At 42.9% G+C, this 16,774-nt stretch overlaps 2 protein-coding genes across 6 annotated transcripts in view; one reads left to right on the top strand and one right to left on the bottom strand.

The window, feature by feature from the left end:
- Window positions 1-5,092, bottom strand: part of IKZF3 (IKAROS family zinc finger 3) — a 37,959-nt gene extending 32,867 nt beyond the window's left edge. For 3 of the 5 annotated variants that reach the window (XM_054801869.1, XM_054801868.1, XM_054801865.1), the window contains exon 1: window positions 2,528-2,617. In XM_054801869.1, coding sequence (XP_054657844.1) covers window positions 2,528-2,579 — 52 coding nt within the window. In that variant the 5' untranslated portion in view covers window positions 2,580-2,617. Of the gene's footprint in view, window positions 1-2,527; window positions 2,618-2,944; window positions 3,038-4,966 lie in introns of those variants that run through there. The other 2 variants (XM_054801866.1, XM_054801867.1) reach the window with 2 other exon arrangements.
- Window positions 5,093-10,089: 4,997 nt separating this feature from the next.
- On the top strand, window positions 10,090-16,087 carry ZPBP2 (zona pellucida binding protein 2). Its single transcript, XM_054801948.1, has 8 exons — window positions 10,090-10,186; window positions 10,955-11,035; window positions 11,561-11,686; window positions 12,253-12,414; window positions 13,292-13,510; window positions 14,624-14,709; window positions 15,230-15,407; window positions 15,930-16,087. The coding sequence occupies exons 1-8, from the start codon at window positions 10,090-10,092 to the stop codon at window positions 16,025-16,027; spliced, it is 1,047 nt and encodes a 348-aa protein (XP_054657923.1). The 3' UTR covers window positions 16,028-16,087.
- The last annotated feature ends 687 nt before the right edge of the window (window positions 16,088-16,774 follow it).

Genomic DNA, 16,774 nt, shown 5'->3' on the forward strand with positions numbered 1-16,774 from the left:
GGCATGTACCCGAAAAAGGGATTAAGTATTATTTTCTAACTTAAAAATAATATAGAACAGAATAGCTTGCACTTTCGATTTAACATCTCATTTTGCACCCTGTGAGCACAGCATAGTGGTAGTAACTCTGTATGAGGTGAATCTCTGTGAAGCAGAAAGTACAAGATATTTTTACATTCCTTTCCAATAAAAAGGGAAAAATCTATTATCTTCATAAGATCTAGCTGGTTTTAGTGGGAATGCAAGTCTAATTCCCATTTAGAAATTCTGATAGGGATCACATGTCAGGAATTTTTAAAAAAATTTAGAGGACTGCACATGTGGCCTGGTTTCCAAAAGTGCTGAGCTCTCAGCAGACTGCTCTGAAGACAATATACGCTGCAGATATTTACATCTCCCACTCCAGTGCCCAAATTCAGGCTGGCGAGTTTAACTGGAGGCAGAGATCCGACCTGTCCAGTTAAGTCTTTACTCAATGCCTTGCTGTCTTGAGATTTCATTGATACAAGGGTTGATTTTCTTAACAGTGTCACAGCTACCTGCTTCCTTCCTCCTTTCTCTCCTCTAGCTTTTTTTCCTCTCTTTTTACATGCCAAAAAACATTTTATCATTTTTTAAATTAAAAAAATAGCTCCAGAACTTGTAAAATTCATTCCTAGCAGTTACATAACAGAAATACACATGCAGTGGCCATGAGGTGTTAACCACTAGTGACATTTACCCCATAATTATCTATCTTTACCACCACTGCATATGGAACATTTCTGTGGTCTCTGCAACGTCAAAATATAAAGCTGTTAACTCTACAGCTAGTATCAGATGAGGCTATCCAAAAATCTGCATGAATAGAGGATGAGCTGATGCATCCAGAGAAGAGAAAAAAGCAACAATAGAATTATCCAACAAAGGTTTAAAGGTTTTTTAAATGTTTGGTTCTGTTTTTTCCTAAACGAAAGCATTCAGCTTCCATTTCTCAATAATGGGTCTATGAGTTACATTATGCATGTAGTTCCCATTACTCTTAACTAGCTATTACTAAAGAGCAGCAAGAAAAAAACCAATGCATTTAAGGATGGGGTCATTAATAATTCAAGCCATCCAGCAGTGGCCTGAGCTCTTCAGGGTGTAACTCCTGACTAGAGACAAGTTGTTAAGCTATTAGCACTTATGAAATGTATCCTAAAATTAAATCAGAGCTCCTTGCATGAATGCAAGCTTTGCATTAAATGTCTTTTATTAGAGCTAAGAATGTTGCCTTAACTTGTGTCATAAGCAGAATCACAGAATTAAGTAGCAAAAAGTTCAAATATTTACTAAATCTGTATTTTTAAAATAAATAAAATCAAGGAACCCCATAGTTACTGCTCTTAATTTGTCTGTTTCGTTTTATCATACCAGGAAAAGTGAGGTCCCAAGAAGCAAATAGACCACTTTATACTGCAAATTATGATGGGGAAACATCAGTAAATATATGGTACATTTCTCTCTAGTATTGATTTAATTTTACATTGCAATAATAGATACTTAAATTACACAAACCCTTGTAATTGTGCAAATAATTAATCTTTGGGCAAGACAATGAAATCCCCATGATTCTGTAATACTTGAATTCAATTTTGATTGCATTCAGAAATCCTGTGCAGTTGCCCCATTTGGGTGATAAAGCACTGAACTGGTCAAAGCCCCAAGATTAAGCAGAAAGAGTGCCTGCCGGGTGGGGGGAGAGGTGTGGCTTGGAAACTTTACAGCAATTCTGCCTTCCCCGGGGTTGCCAGGAGGTCTTGAAATGAAAAATCAGAGCCCCTACGCAGCTGCTTCTAATCAGATAATTCTGCATCTATTTCTGTAGAAATAAGATTGGTTTAGAAACCATTGTATCTCCCAGGACATCTCCTGAATGCACAGTCACTCCACTCAGGATGCATACATTGCTAGAGCTTTTTGGGTAAATGGCACCAGCACGAGGTTCTGTGCACAGGGCTCAGTGCGATGCCCCGAACAGTCAACCGACTGTTCTGAGCACCCCTGAACCGCAGCTATGGGGTAACCTGCTGGAGAACAACACTGCCTGAACCATGCGACCGCCCAGCAGGACCAGTTCATCTACTTAATGCTGAGACAGTCTCTGCATATTTATTTATGTTTTTTTAGTTCCTGTACGTGATGGGCTGCTGGGCAGTATGATCCTTCTGAAGAGATAAGAACAATGACACACTGTATAACGTCTCTCTTTTCTGTTGAGAAATATCCCAGTCTTTGTATCGTTTTCAAGCCTCCAACCTCCACTCATCAGTACCTGGTTTCTTTATGATATTAGTCTCAAGTAACTTCTTACAGCCTTAGTGGTCTCTTAATATTTAATCTCAGGTCTCTTTCCCAAGCAAAGTATGTTAACCCAGATCCTTCACTGCATCACGTAAGTGTGCTAGAAGGAGAAGGTCTAGGAAGCTTCCATCCCCAATTCTGTACAAATCAGACCATATTTCTACCTAACATTCAGAAAAGCACAACGTGGGAATTCACTTACAGAACACGTTAGTCTTCCCAAGCTTCAAAGAGATCCACTTACTAGGGCGCATGGAAAGGCGACGCTTGTCTGTGTGTGTTGCAGCTGACACACAATGCTCATTTACAAAGCAGAAGTAAAATTCATGTGCCTTTGAAACCAATCCTTAGCCATCCTGTGTTCTACGCCAATAGCCAAAGTGAGCAAAAATATTCAAATAGCCTGCTAAAAAAGTGCTATGGCATTTTAATACCTAACTGTATTAATACTTTATCCTGGTATTTGATCAGTTAATAGAAGCAACAAAACAGACTATTTGTATTTTAACCCCCCTACAATTGATGTTTTTCAAATAAATGATGACACTAATCCCTTCTATCACCAATATAGCTGTAAGCAACAGAACAGGAGGTACATCTTGAATTATTATAATCTTACCTGTTTGCCTTCAAAGTGAAAACCAGAACATTGACTTTTTATTGCCAGCTGCAGTTTTCAACCCAACAGCATTGCGAAGAGGACATCTTTTTAAATCCCATATGCTCTTAGTCCTTCTATCACAGCATATGGAGCAAACACAGCTTGTTTCCTTGTCTCTGTGTCGTCGTAAGAGGCACAAGCAAGCCAAAGTAAAACCACACCAATCTTGGCCCCTGCCTACAGGTAGACTACCACAGCCTTATCCCTAAATGCTCGCAGTGGAGCCAGCGCCTTTGCTACATACAGCAGTCAACCTCTTTCACCCCAGCATGTTTTTCACCTTCAACCCACATTAAAGAGAGAAAGCCTATCTAATTTCCCTGCTAAATGGCCTTCTTCAGCATTTACAGTCTCAACGGCTTTCTGAAGAACGTACCTGGACCAAATAAACTCTTTGCAGGGTCTCTAACACTTTGTTGTTCTTAAGAACCATGTAATGTTTGAAATGACATGGGCATTTTAAGTGCACGTCATTTTGGGAAGAAATCCTGATAAGCAATGTGTAACATTTTTCTCATATTGTAGCATATGATCTTCTGAAAACAGCAGAGTAACTTTTAGTAGTCCGAGATGCTCATCCCAGTGGAGCAAATAGAAATGACAACACGAGGTCAGTTCTTGTGATCTTTGCAAAAAAACCCAGTCATGAAGAGATACAACCCAGCAGATCGCAGATTTTGGCTTCCTAGACCCAGGTCTCCAACACCTACTCTTGCCAGTGCCCATCTCCCGGTCAGTGACCATACCGAGCCTCCTCACACCAAGCACAGAAAATCAAGGACAGAAGTGTCACCCCTTGGTCCTCAACGGCAAATTCCCTGTCAACTCCAGTGGAACTGAGATTTTCCCAAGACCCATGAGAACAGAGACACATAGCAGTTATTCTATCCAGAGATAATACTGTATATCACTGTCTTTTACATTAACTTCATCCCGCACATAACAAGCTCAGGCACATTAACTGATCCTCATAATCCCCACATACAGAACTAAAACCTGAAGGATTATTTGCATGTTAACTTGTAAGTGTACAGGAAATAGGAACACAAAAAAGAGACTTCTTAAATAATCTCAGCTGTACTGGCAGAAACATGCTTATTTTTCTAATCAGAGACTAAAATTATTGACATACCTAAAGAGCTTTCTTCTCCCACAAAAGACATACAGTGGACCCAACTTGATCAAGAAAACGAAGGTGCATTTTTAAGTGCCAAACTGCCACAAGACCCATTCTTTCAAAATGTTAGTTACATCTCTCAAGCAGTGATAGTCTCAGTTAAGTCAAATTCTATGAGAGTAAATATTTAAGTACATTTTAAAAACCTTCAGCAAAAGAAAATACATTTTTAAACAGACAACTACATCTAACTTAAAATAACCAAAAAACTCAAGTCATTGAGTCACAGCGGAATCTAAACTCAAGCCCTTAAAACGGTGAGTTGAAATAGTCTAGTAAGAACATCCACCTCCGAACTAATAAATCAAGGGATGCTTTGCAATGCTTCTGCGCCAGGCTGGTTAAAAACACTTGTAATTTTGCTTTTCTTCAAAAGCGAATTACACTGTAGCCCAAGATTAACCCGCAACTTGTTTTTTGCTGGCTCTGAAAAAGTTACGTGCACATTTTACAAGCAAAAAGAAACCAACGCGCCCTTTAATTCGTTAAAACCTAGAATACGAACAGTAGATAAAGCCGGCTCTAAAACCCAACTTCATCATACATGTTGTGATGTTTCTGAAATTAAACAGAGAGGGGGGAAAAAAGCCCCGTTCGTTTCCTGTTTAATTGCAACACGCGATTAGATTTCTCCCCCAGAGGCTGCAATCTGTTTGCAGAAAGCGCTGAAGAAGCCGCTTGGAAGTAAGCGGGAGGTGGAGCACGGTGCGAGCGCCCCGAGCGGGGTCAGCAGGGAGGAAGGGGGAGCGACAGCGCCTTCGCCCCCCGCCCCGGCCCGAGGAAAGAGCGGGGTTGTTTCTCACCTTCCATGCTCCGGCTGCAGCTCCCGGCTCCACCTGCCCGCCCGGGCTCGGGGACTGTCAGCGCGGGCGGCGGGAGTTCACCAGCCTCGCCTCGCCTCCTGCCCGCCCGCCGCGGGCACCGCGACATCCGGCCCGGCGCGGCAGTGGCGCTCGGCGGGCAGAGAGCGGCGCCGGGCGGCGGCGAGCGGAGCCGACCCGCTCCCAGCGCCCGGCCCCGGAGACTTGCCTGCCTTGGAGCTCGCCGGTGGTGCTAAGCGATGGCTACTTGGTGCAGACACCGGCACAAGTGGCCCCCTTGGGAGGGAAAGCGGCGGAGCACGGGTGGCTGCAGGCAAAGCGTGTGTTTTGAGGGGGCTGAGGGTGGCCCCAGCCGTTTTCGTAGGACAAATGGCATCACACTATGAAGAGCATCTCCAGAACGGGAGGCTGACACCAGTCCAAGCACCGCGCTCTCCTCCAGCAGCCTGACGAAGGCTGTAGACGTGGCCATCCTGCAGCAGGGATCCAGGGGCGATGGCCAGCACACAACAGCCTGAAAGACAGCACGGGCAGACGGTGAACCTTGGGGCAGCAGAGCCAGGAGCACCCCTGCTCTCACACCACATGCTGAGGGGACAAAACAAAACACTGGAACCCCCTGTGCTTTAGAGAAAACATCCCTCTCCGTTTCATGGGAGACAAGCTCGTTCCCCACCATCAGAGGTGGCTCCACAGGTAAAGAAGCCATGGCAGGTCCTTAGGCAGGGAAACTGTCAGGAATGGGACCAAGGGTAGCAACTCCAGGAGTGATAAACCAACCTAAGAGTAACCCTACCCTGAGGGCTCAGACACGCTCCCGTGTTGAGGCCAAGCAGCCAGGTAGTCACTCATCTCGAGCTAGGTCAACAGTTCCCTCCAACCCACATCTCCACTCACAAGTGTATCCGACAAGAAGCGTGCTGCGTTTCCCCCAGCTCCCTCAGGCTGCCACGTGGGAAGTCATTCTGTGAACGGATCCGCAACCATCAAGGACAGCCACTCAAAAATACTACTTAGCGTTTTAGGGAGCCCTTCATCTGTAAAGCCTGCAGCAAGCACTAACACCCAAAATAGCGGGAAAGCCGTTTGTGATGACTTGGGTTAGGTCACTCAAGGGACAATAGCTATTCATAGGGTGACATGGAGCTATTTTGCTCTGCAGACTTCTGACTCACTTTGTTTTATGCTGCAGAGCCAAGTAGCCTAAAGCTTTTATTAGAACTGGTGCGGCAATTGTGCGCTATGATGCCCACACACGTGAAAGAGTGACTTGTTTTCTACATACTGAATTTCCTTTGTGTGCAATTTGTCCTGGCTCTCTTTACACATCATGTAAACATGGTAATGCAGCCTCAACTGTTAAACGAATGCTGCTTTCTTTGCATTATTCGTTAACAGATCACATTCCTCGGACTATATTAAAGTTAAATGACTGAGATAAGAGTAAAATAAAACTTAAGTTAGCTGGTTTTCTTAACAAAACAGCATTGCTGTTTAGAAGAAAATCAAGTTACAAAATTGTTTAATAAATTAAAGCAAAGATTAATTTAATTCAAAGTACTGGGAGAATTGTTAAATGATAATTTTTGTACATTTAAGACAGCAGTCTGAGAGGAAGCTCACTCTATGCAGTGCTGTAAGCAACCTGACCAAGCGCAGGATGTCACAGCCCAGGGCAGGAGGGTGGCACCAGGTGACCTTTACGGGTCCCCTCCAACCCAAATCCTTCTACGATTCACGAGGAAGCGTGAGCCGTGCCAGACCAATGCAGTCGTGACTTCATGCGCAAGCCAAGCACTAGTCCAGATGCTTTGTTTCACCCAAAGCTATTTACCAAGGCCTAAAAAGAGAATAGCTGGCCTAGATCTCAGATCAGCACAGAACATGAGTGCGGAACAGTCCGGACCTGCTGTGCTTCGATATCGACATAGTTCGTGTTTGCAGCTTCGAATTCTGATAAGCCAGAGACAGCTGAGGGAAAAGAAAGGAAAATAGCAAACCCAAGATGCTGTAGATGGAAGGCACTCTGATGGTTTTCAGCATGACAAAGGCAGGTGGGCTTCTGGACCCTTGGGGTATTGCTGCATCCGTTTATTACAGTTTTAAACTTATTTCATCACGTTGTGCTTTTGGTTTGGGTTGGGGGTTTTTTGGCCCTGCAACTCAACTATATTTTAAAACTGGGAAATGAATGTTTTGGGGTAAGAAGATTGATGGAGGCTTAATGGATTTTGTTGCTTTACTGCATATGTTTTCCACAAAGGGGTCCAGAAATTAGTAATAATACTCATGCAACTTGAGAATCTACAAGTGGCAAATGAAACTGTGATCTGATCTAATCACTTAGACATAAAACCAAAGAGAGCGAGTGCGAATTACCATAGCTCAGGTGTGCAATAACAAGACAACGTGGAAACGTGATTCTCCTGCTTACTTTCTGCATTGCGTCAATGACTGCTTCTTAAATTGACGCTTTTCCATCACTTGGAAAAAAGAGTCTGGAAATACAATGTTAAAAAAAAAAGACATCCAGGATAATCAAGCCCAACTCTCTGCTTGATTCCAGACAATCCTGCATTCCCCTTCCAGAACCGTTTAATAATTAGGAAGGTTTCTTGCTCCTATGAACTTTAAGGAAGCCCTTTAAGGAATCTACTGTGTGATGACCAGAAACCTCCTTCTGTTTTCCATCCCAGAATTATTCACAGTGGTTTTCTCTTACTGCCAGATTTATTCTCTAATTTAAATCTTTACTTTCCTTCACACTTACCATCAGATACTCAATCATGTCTTCTCTCTGCATTTATTTCAAGGGCAGAAATCAAATGAGCCTGGGTTTGCCAGCCTATAAAAACATACCACTATGTTAATCGTGGCCCTCCTTGGCCTTATCCCCACTTTACATCACCCACCTTAAAGATCAGAGACAAAACTCGTATTCTGCACCCCAGGAACATCTCTGCAGAGCCTTGCATAGCTCATTCACATGAGCCTATACTCCTGGAAATCTCTCTCCATATTTCCTAGGATAAAATATTTGCCTTTTTAATATCTGCTCACACCACAATCAAGCTTACAATAAATTTTTTTCCTCTTCTATAATTTCCTACTGACAGAGCTTCTAGCTGCTAGTAAAGATACCTAGTAATTCATAAATACATGACCTCACGTTTTGTCCTATTAAATCCTCTGCCACCATTACCCTGTTCTTAAAGGTAACCAGCTTTCCCCCCCCACAAGCTTACAAATCTGTAATGTCTGTAACTTAGAAACATCATAGACTTAAAAAGGAATGAGTCATTTGACTAAAGAGACAGACCAGGACCCTAAGTTTATACAGATTCAAAACTGCAGAGAAAGTTTTATAGTAAAGATACTATTTTCTAATAATTAGCAAGCTGGGGACTGGTGGGCTGTGTGGGACAGTTACATGACAATAGGCTATAAACATCCTTAGGAACAGAGGATGTTCAGACTGAAATATGACTAGTTTATAGCAGACACGTTAAAAACTGAATCATTTTGCCTATACAGCGTAAGCGTGAAATGTTAACTTTGAGTAAAACTGAAAACATTCAACACATGGGAACGCTGGATCTTTTGAGGTGATCCTAATTATGAACTGTTCAGCAGCTCAAGGAAATTAAAAATGAAAACCCTGACATAGTTCTCGTACCTTAACCGACCACTTCAGAGTTAATATCTTGGTCTAAGGAAGAAGCAAGTGTGGCCGGTTCCCTGCAAAGACAGAGAAGTGAAATCATGAGGCAGTGCACACATTTAGTAGAGCAAGTTTTGCAAGACATGAAATGAGAGGGACACTACTTTACAATGCCACCGGGCTTGAGTAAAAGTATTTTCCATCAATAATTTGATACTTTCTTTTTCACACTTTCTTTGTATGCTTTATTAAAGAAAACTCATAACTTAAGTTCTTTTTTTACATGGAAGCATTGAATTAAAACTTTTACAGCTATCTACAAAAATAAGCATCATTCCTGTGTTGGCTGGTTCCATATTTGTTATGCAAATACTCTTACATCATTTTTGGACACTGGCATGGTCTGAGGCTGCACGATAAATATGATTTAGCTAATTACCAGGGGCTTGGCCACAGTTCCTGACCTTTAGTGTCTCATGATGCGCAGCGTGGTCAAACGCAAGTACCCTCCTCTCCCTGTTCAGCTGCGTTTCCTGAGTATTTTTTATAACGCTCACTCTAGAAACACAGTATTTCTACTTTTAAGAGTTTAAAAGTCATCAGCAAGTCTTCCAAAACACATAACTGACTTAAAAACCACTGAGTACTTGAAGTAATAATGTGGCATTCGGCTCTATTTTTGAGCCAACAGGATATGCCCGGCTCTTATTTTCAGTCTTTCTCACAGCAAGTAGCAGGAATGTTTTTTGTTTTTAAGCCGAAAGTACGTGTCCCATAATGACTTGTTCCAGAAACCTGCAGACTGCAAAGCTTGCAGTTACCTTACCAAAGCTCTTCGTACTCGAAACGTGGAGCTGGAGACGCCAGCCCGGCGGTTATAGGGCAGGTTCGGTGCACCGAGCAGACCACAGCCCATGCCTGAACCTATTCCCTCCTCCCCCTGGAGTTTCCTATCCTTGCCCACACAGCTGGAAACACCACCTTAGAGTCAAAAATAAAATTTCGCTATGCACTGTGGAAGAGCGGCGTGGTAGTTTCTCAAGCGCGGGGCTGAGGTGTGACAACGCAGGAGCCCAGGGCGGGGGGGAGTGTGCAGCTGGCACCCAGGGGAGCGGGGCTGCCCTTCACTAGCCAAGCAGCCCACAAGGCCTGTGAAGAATAAAATTAAAAAAAATAGGGATATTTTTAAAAAGCACAGGGTGCGGATGAGGAAGAAAAGAGGCGGCTGAGTGAGGAGCTGGGGACCCCCCTTCCTGCCCGAAGCGCTGCGGTGAGGGCGAGGAGAGGCTGCTCGCCCCCGCTGAGGAGAGAGAGGAAAAGGCGGGAAGCGCCGGGGGCGCGCGCGAAGGGCGGGCAGGGCCGTTCCCCCCCCACACTCCCCGGGGGCGGTTGGCGCCGCGCGGCGGCCGTTGGCGCGGGGGAGGCGGGGAGGCGGCGCGGCGGCATGGCCGGGGGCGGCGGGAGGCAGCGCTTCCCCCCCGGGGGCCTCCTGCGGATGGCGGCGGCCGTGGTGGTGGTGGTGGTGGCAGCGGCGGGTTTGGGTGCTCTGACTGGAGGTACCAAGGGAAGGAGCGGCAGGGCAGCGGCCGTGGGTGCACCCTCTGAGGCACGGGATCCTTGGAGGGCGGCTGTGGGACGGGGCGGTGGGCACCCCTCTGGGCCGGGCGTGGCCGTCTGTGGAGAGCAGTTCTCCTGTGCAGGACCTTCCTTCAGCAGTCGATGAGGAAGCCCCTTTTAGATGGGAAGGTGTGGATCCCGCCAGTGCCCTTCTTCCCGCTTGACCCAAGTCCTGGATGGCAGCGGTCAGACAGCGGTCCTAGTCTGCCACCATGGCCTGAAAAAGCACAAATCGTAAGGATTTTCACATCTTCTGGGAGCTCTTGTAACAGAAACCCTCGTGCCCAGACATCTGCCCTCTGTTTCCCAAAAGGCAAAGGCTGACAGACGCTTGAAGACCCAACACCCTCCCACAGTCTCCATGCTGCACTTATCCAGGTTCTCCTTGGCGTCATTGTGAAGAGCCTTAGCTTTCTAGTTAGATTTTGTAACTGGTTTGTTGGCTTTATGTAAAGAGGAAGGCTCAGCTAGGTTGGAACCTGCTATGTATGAAGTCAGATTTGCAACCTGGGCACTAAAGCAACAAAAACTGGCAAGTCAGCAAGAAGCGAGAGCCCTTGTTTTTAAGAAAAGGGTGTGGGGACAACGAAAAAAGCAAGGCAAGAGGCAGAAACTCGCTAAGACAAAATAAACGGTTAGCAATCACACATTTAGATTGCTCTTTGTAATGTTCTAAGTCCTTTTCCCTACAGTGAGAGCTGTACCTAAGGAAGAGCAACATTCTGTTAATTTAATAGAAAAGAATTATGTTTATGGCGATACCAAACATGAAGGTAAAGTTGTCTTTTCTATCTATTTTTTTTAGGTCTTACTAGACTTTTAAAATGGAGTTTTAAGGACAGTGATCATTACATAGACAACGCTACACACGGAAGTGACACAACCAGGCTTAGCTAAAAGAGACGATCCCGCGAGCATACAGTAACGATGGGGGGGGGCGGGTTTAGAAATATATTTCTCCCATGGTGCTACTATAAGCACTTCTGAAAATATAATGCCTAAATGAGGGTTGCCCACTCAGCAACAGGGTCAAAATTTGGTGCTTTTTGGAACCCTGCACCGGGATTTGCGTGGGACTGAAGCGTCTCCGTCGCACTGTCAGCACCAACCCCGCTGTGGACAGTTCCGTGATATTAATAAGAACAAATGGAGAGAAAAGATTCACCCTGTACTTTTCAACTCCAAACAGGACAAATAAACCTTTGCGTTACATTAAATGTAATTTTTAAATGAGTATTTTGGCGATTTCATTCAATAGAAGCATTTCACGTCATTTACCTTGTTCTCTTGTATTGCAGTTAACGTGTACGTTAAGGTGTTTACAAATAGCCCATTCCTGGTATGTATGGATTTGGCTCGCTCTCAAGAGGAAGTAATAGATCCCAAGTATTTGTGGATTGGTCCAGATGGAAAAAATTTAGAAGGTTGGTCACTTTGCTCAGACTACAAAGGATTTCCACTCTGCCTGCCTTAGCTGTTTTTTTCCCCGGTCACTAACAGAACAGACTTTGTACGACACCTTTTCACAAACTTAGAAACAGCCTCTGCCTTGGAGGGGGTGTGGGGAGGCAATCAGGAAAATATGCTGACATAGAGAAATAGTTTCTGTTTTCTGTTTACAAGGGGAAAAGTCAACCACAAATGGCTAAGTAGATTACTGTACATGAAATCACATATTTTCCTTGTTTCTGTTGATGCCACCCTGCAATAGGATGGTGGGTCCAAATAGTCACTCAGTCCTTTGTCAATTTTTTCCACAAGCTCTGACATTAGGCTATGTTTCTCTTCTCCCTCTAAAATTTTCAAATGCCTGAGATAGAAGGAAACTTGCAATAAGTTCTAAAGGTCATAAATTTTAGATTCTTTCAGACTAACACGAATCAGTGTTATTATGTACAAGAGCAAAATCTCATCTTCGAATGTTCCAAATGAGCAGAGCATCAGAAACTGAATATTTCCAGTAATCAAGCGTTTCCTGTTTCTATTCTAGGACGAATGTATGTGAATCTTACAGAAACAGGAAAGCTGATGGTGATGGGTTTTAAGGAGTTTATGTCTGGAGCCTACACTTGCACTCTTTCTCACAAAATCATAGAAACTACGACACAAGAAGAAAGAGAAATGTTTGAGGCTTATAAATTCATGGTATACGGTAAGATTACTAGTAAGCTAATGCACAAAGCCCTTGTAGTTTGGTGGGTTCGTGAAGTGCATGTTTATTGCCAGGCTTGATAAAAAAAAAAAATAATAATTAGTTAACATTTTATCCCAGAATAGAAAGTAATTTTATCTTTATATAACACGCACCCCCTCTCCCAGTTTTGGAAAAAAGTTTTAAATAACTGCTACCAAGAATATATGGCAACTCAAAGAATAAAATAATCTCTGCCCTTAATAAGAACAAAGCAAATGACAATAATTCCAGTGATATCCAAGATCTGAAAAGGAAGCTGGTGTCTGAGTGCAGTCTCCCGCAAGAGAGATCACCAAACTGAATATACGCTGGCGCAGAATGAGCCCTCTGCCCCAACCGCCCGAGCGGCACACTCGAGCCTTCTTCCACCATTTGTAACCACCGTTCACCAATATCCCACAAAATAACATTTCCAAAAAGGCTTGAAGAACATTAACTTTCAAAATTATTTGTAAAAACATTCATTCCTGCACCATAATGGCATAGAATGTTTTTGCATAATCCCGATTTCAGTTACATAACTTCGTAGACACACTAGTTCTGTGTTATTTCACTGTTTGTCTCCTTTTTTGTTTTAATATTTGGGAGCAGAGCCTCGTAACATAACCACATAAATTCCTGTATGTTTCAAACTAAAACATCTCTTACTATTTGAGTCAGCTCTGGCAAGGACAAATTTGTTCTGTTATGGTTAATAAGTAAGCTTTATTTATTTGTTTACTTTTGAATAAGAGCCTGTATTTCAGATACAAAGTACACCGATACAGACGATAAGGTTCTGTATAAGACTCGATCTGTGATTACACCGCAGAACTCACAAACTATTTTCTTAAAGCATACAGGGAAGCTGACCACGCATATCAGGTATTTGTGCGCTTTACTACAAAGGAGTGCGAGCTAGCAGCTAACGACCAGTTCTTTGAGGAACTAAAGAAAATCTTAAATAACATCATCTCTGATCTGACGTGTCACGTCATAGAGTCATCCTACAAATGCCATTCTGTCAAGATACCAAAACAGGGCCTCCTGCATGAACTATTTGTTAGTTTTCAAGGTAACAGATTTCAGCGTTTGTTTGGGAGGGACCATTTATTTTTATAAACAACCTAAGAGTACTATAAACAACATCTGAAATACATGAAAGTCGAGTATACCTTCGAAAGTTGTTTCCCCGCTTTCTTTCAGAGTGCCTGTATTTTTTCTTACTAGCCCACAGATGGAGCTAAAATGCAGTTAATATGCTGAATTCGTAGTATTGTGCTTCTTACAACCTTAGCGAGAAATTTTACTTTTCAAGGTGTGCAGTCAGATAGGATTGTTGAAAGGAGATGGCTGATAAGATGCCATGATTTTATTTTTTTTCTTGGTAAAAAAGGGAAATGGTCATATTTGTTTTTCATTATTTGATTTTTAATAAGTCTGTGACCTCTGTGGTTTTGCTTGATTCTAGGAAACTGCACAGAGGTTAAAAGCAAGAGCCTCACAGTTCCTTTATGGTAATTCTGATGTGGCTGTATTGCCTCTCAAAACGGTTTGAATCAACCCTGACGGCTGCCCTAATTTAGAGATGTTTTATCACTGAGGAAAGGAAGTTATTCATTAATGCTTTGACCACATTCTCTCCTGTATCTGTTCTCATCATGTGCCAAGAGGGACCATCCGACAGGTTATGGAACAGTTTTGTGGCCGCTTTCCCCTCAAAGTCAAGAAACATTCAGAACAAACTTAGGACCCAAAGGTTTTAAGTTGACATAAAACTTCAGCCTTTTCTGTAACCTGAGGGTACTATGTGAGAATTCAGTTCCATTCTTCCTGTCAGCTTAGCATTTTTTTTCCCCACATAACTTTATTGGTTGACCTCTGACTCTTACTGGAACAAAGCAATTTAAGTAACTGGATAGAAACCACCAGGACCAAATCTGGTTTTTCCCCTTTTATCAATCACTCATTTTTCAACATTCGAATGCGCCGGATCAAAAGAACTGCTTCAAAACACAATCTTGACTGCAGACAGTGACAAGTGAAAGAAAAATAAATAAATCACCATTCTTCACACATTAGAGGCAAAGTTAAAAGGCTACGATAGGATGAAGTGCTTGAGGTATTTGAGTTCATTGTAATATATTCTTGAAGATGTAAATGTATCTTTCTTTCCCCCCACTCATAGTCAATCCTTTTGCACCAGGATGGGAAGAAGTTTGCCACCAGGTTCCTTATGATTGCGAAGATGCGACAAACATGAAAGTTCAAGAGGTTCTGTGTCACCCTTGTGTCTTCTCTGCGTAATTAACAGAAATCTCTGCCTTAGCAGCTACAGATTTGACTGGTAGTAATACAGCTTCACCGGGGTTTTATGGGATTCATATCATTGTAACTGATGATTCATGGATTTCAAATAATTCAGTTCAGGATGGAAAACTGGTTTTAAAAGTCAAATTGATCCAGTTTAAAAAAAAAAAATCAGTCTCATTGTTTCCTTTATATTTACTGCTAAGAATAAGGAATTTTAAACATTAGTATTTATGTTAGTATACTGAACTTCCAGTCCTCTAAATCTTTGATTTTTGATTTGGTAAATGAAATACAATTTGAAGTAAATCTGCTGGTTTTGTCAGATTGCATACTGGGTCTGATCCCAGGCCGAAAGAAGACTCCCAGTGAAGGTGACAGGTCAGCGTGTGGGGGAAATCAGGACTATAAAGTATTTACTGATATCTTCACATCAAGGAAAAAACCCTGACTTTTTTATTCTTCCGATGTTTCTGAATTTTAGGCAAGAGACCGAATTGGAGAGTTTTTCAATAAACAGACATATGCTTTGAAGCACGAGTTTGAAACTGTTCCTGTAATACACTACGTGGACAACAGTTTCTCAGTTACTCACATTGACAGTTGTCGACCAGGGTTTGGGAAAAATGATATCACCCACAAGAACTGCGCTAGTTGCTGCGGTAAATATGAAATACATTGATTTAAATATAGCTTATTAGCTCTGATCACAGATTTCTCTGAAGAGTATTTGGTAAATATCGGTGTCAAAAATAACGATATTTCCACTCATCTTTTGGAAAGACATTCACATCGCAGATTTAAAAAAACCCAAACTGACAGGAACAGAAAACAAGCTGGCAGCGTTTGTTAGTGCACTCGTAGGTGTAACTATTTCCAAACAGAGTAAGCGGAAGCAGCAAAGTGGGCTTTTTTCCTCCAGGTCACTGGTGAGTGACCACGCTCAGAATATAGAGCAAATAAGAAACAATTAAAATAACGGCAGTGCTGCTGGAAAACACTCAGCTGTTTTAAAAGCTCTTTTGCCAGCAGCACCTCCTGCTAGTTCTGGAGTTCGGGGTATTTAGTGAGAGTCAGGCTCAGTGAGTTTGGGGACAAGGTGTCACTCACAGTGGCAGGAAGACACGTGGTGTTTTCTGACGGTCCCAGCCCTGGCTGAAACACTGACTGTGTTCTCTTCGCAGTGGTTTGTGATCCCGGAACTTACAGTCCTAACAACGAAGTGACCTGCCAGATTTGTACGAAGCCTCGAGTCAAACAGTATGGAGCAAGATCTTGCTAATAAACTGATGACAGAAATTGGAAAACCGAAGAGCAGCTGTGATTGCATTACTGATTTTGTGATTTTTTTTTCATTTTTAGCTGCCAATTCTGGAACCCTTAAACAATCGCAAAACATCCTCATTCATGCACCCCTAGGTTTTCTGTATTCAGGGACTGCTTAGACTGTAAAGATGATGCATAAAATGACGTGTTCACGCAAGGTAAAGTAATTCAATGGAAAAAAAAAAAAAAGACTTTTGTCCTGTTGCTGTTAGCGCAAAGAGTCTCTTTCTTGGTAGTGACACCAGACACGCCACAGCTTTGTGCTACAGTTTGCTCAGAGAGCGTAAAGGAGCCATAAACAATTCAGGGAAAGATGGCAGACAGGAGTAGTGGAGTTACATACCATAATGACATATGCCAGAGTCTCTAGGAGCAATTTCTAGCAGATATTAATGGAAGTACTTAATCTTCATGATTTAAAAACATTAAACGCCCTTCCCTTTATTTATCCCCATTTGTCCATGCATGAAATGTTCCAGCCTGCCCTGTGCAGAATTGTACAACGCAGTAGTGAACAGACACCGGCTCGCTCAGGGCTTTCTGCATCGCTCCACCAGTGGGAGCTCCGCTGGTGAGCCACACCAGCAGAGTGGAAAGTGAAATCGGGTCTTCAAGACAAGAGAGAGGGTTAATAACTAATTCTACAGCCCAGCAGTCAGGAGAATCAAGGACCCAGCTTGTACGGTTCTCTTCTTGTCCGCTG

Source organism: Grus americana, chromosome 22, assembly GCF_028858705.1.
Source record: "Grus americana isolate bGruAme1 chromosome 22, bGruAme1.mat, whole genome shotgun sequence".
Lineage (NCBI taxonomy): Eukaryota > Metazoa > Chordata > Aves > Gruiformes > Gruidae > Grus > Grus americana.

Excerpts from the sequence above, each read along its gene's own strand:
- ZPBP2 (XM_054801948.1), top strand. The coding sequence starts at position 10,090 with ATGGCCGGGGGCGGCGGGAGGCAGCGCTTCCCCCCCGGGGGCCTCCTG. Across the intron at positions 11,687-12,252 it reads AGATGGAAAAAATTTAGAAG|GACGAATGTATGTGAATCTT; the intron begins GTTGGTCACTTT and ends TTTCTATTCTAG. Across the intron at positions 15,408-15,929 it reads GAACTGCGCTAGTTGCTGCG|TGGTTTGTGATCCCGGAACT; the intron begins GTAAATATGAAA and ends TTCTCTTCGCAG.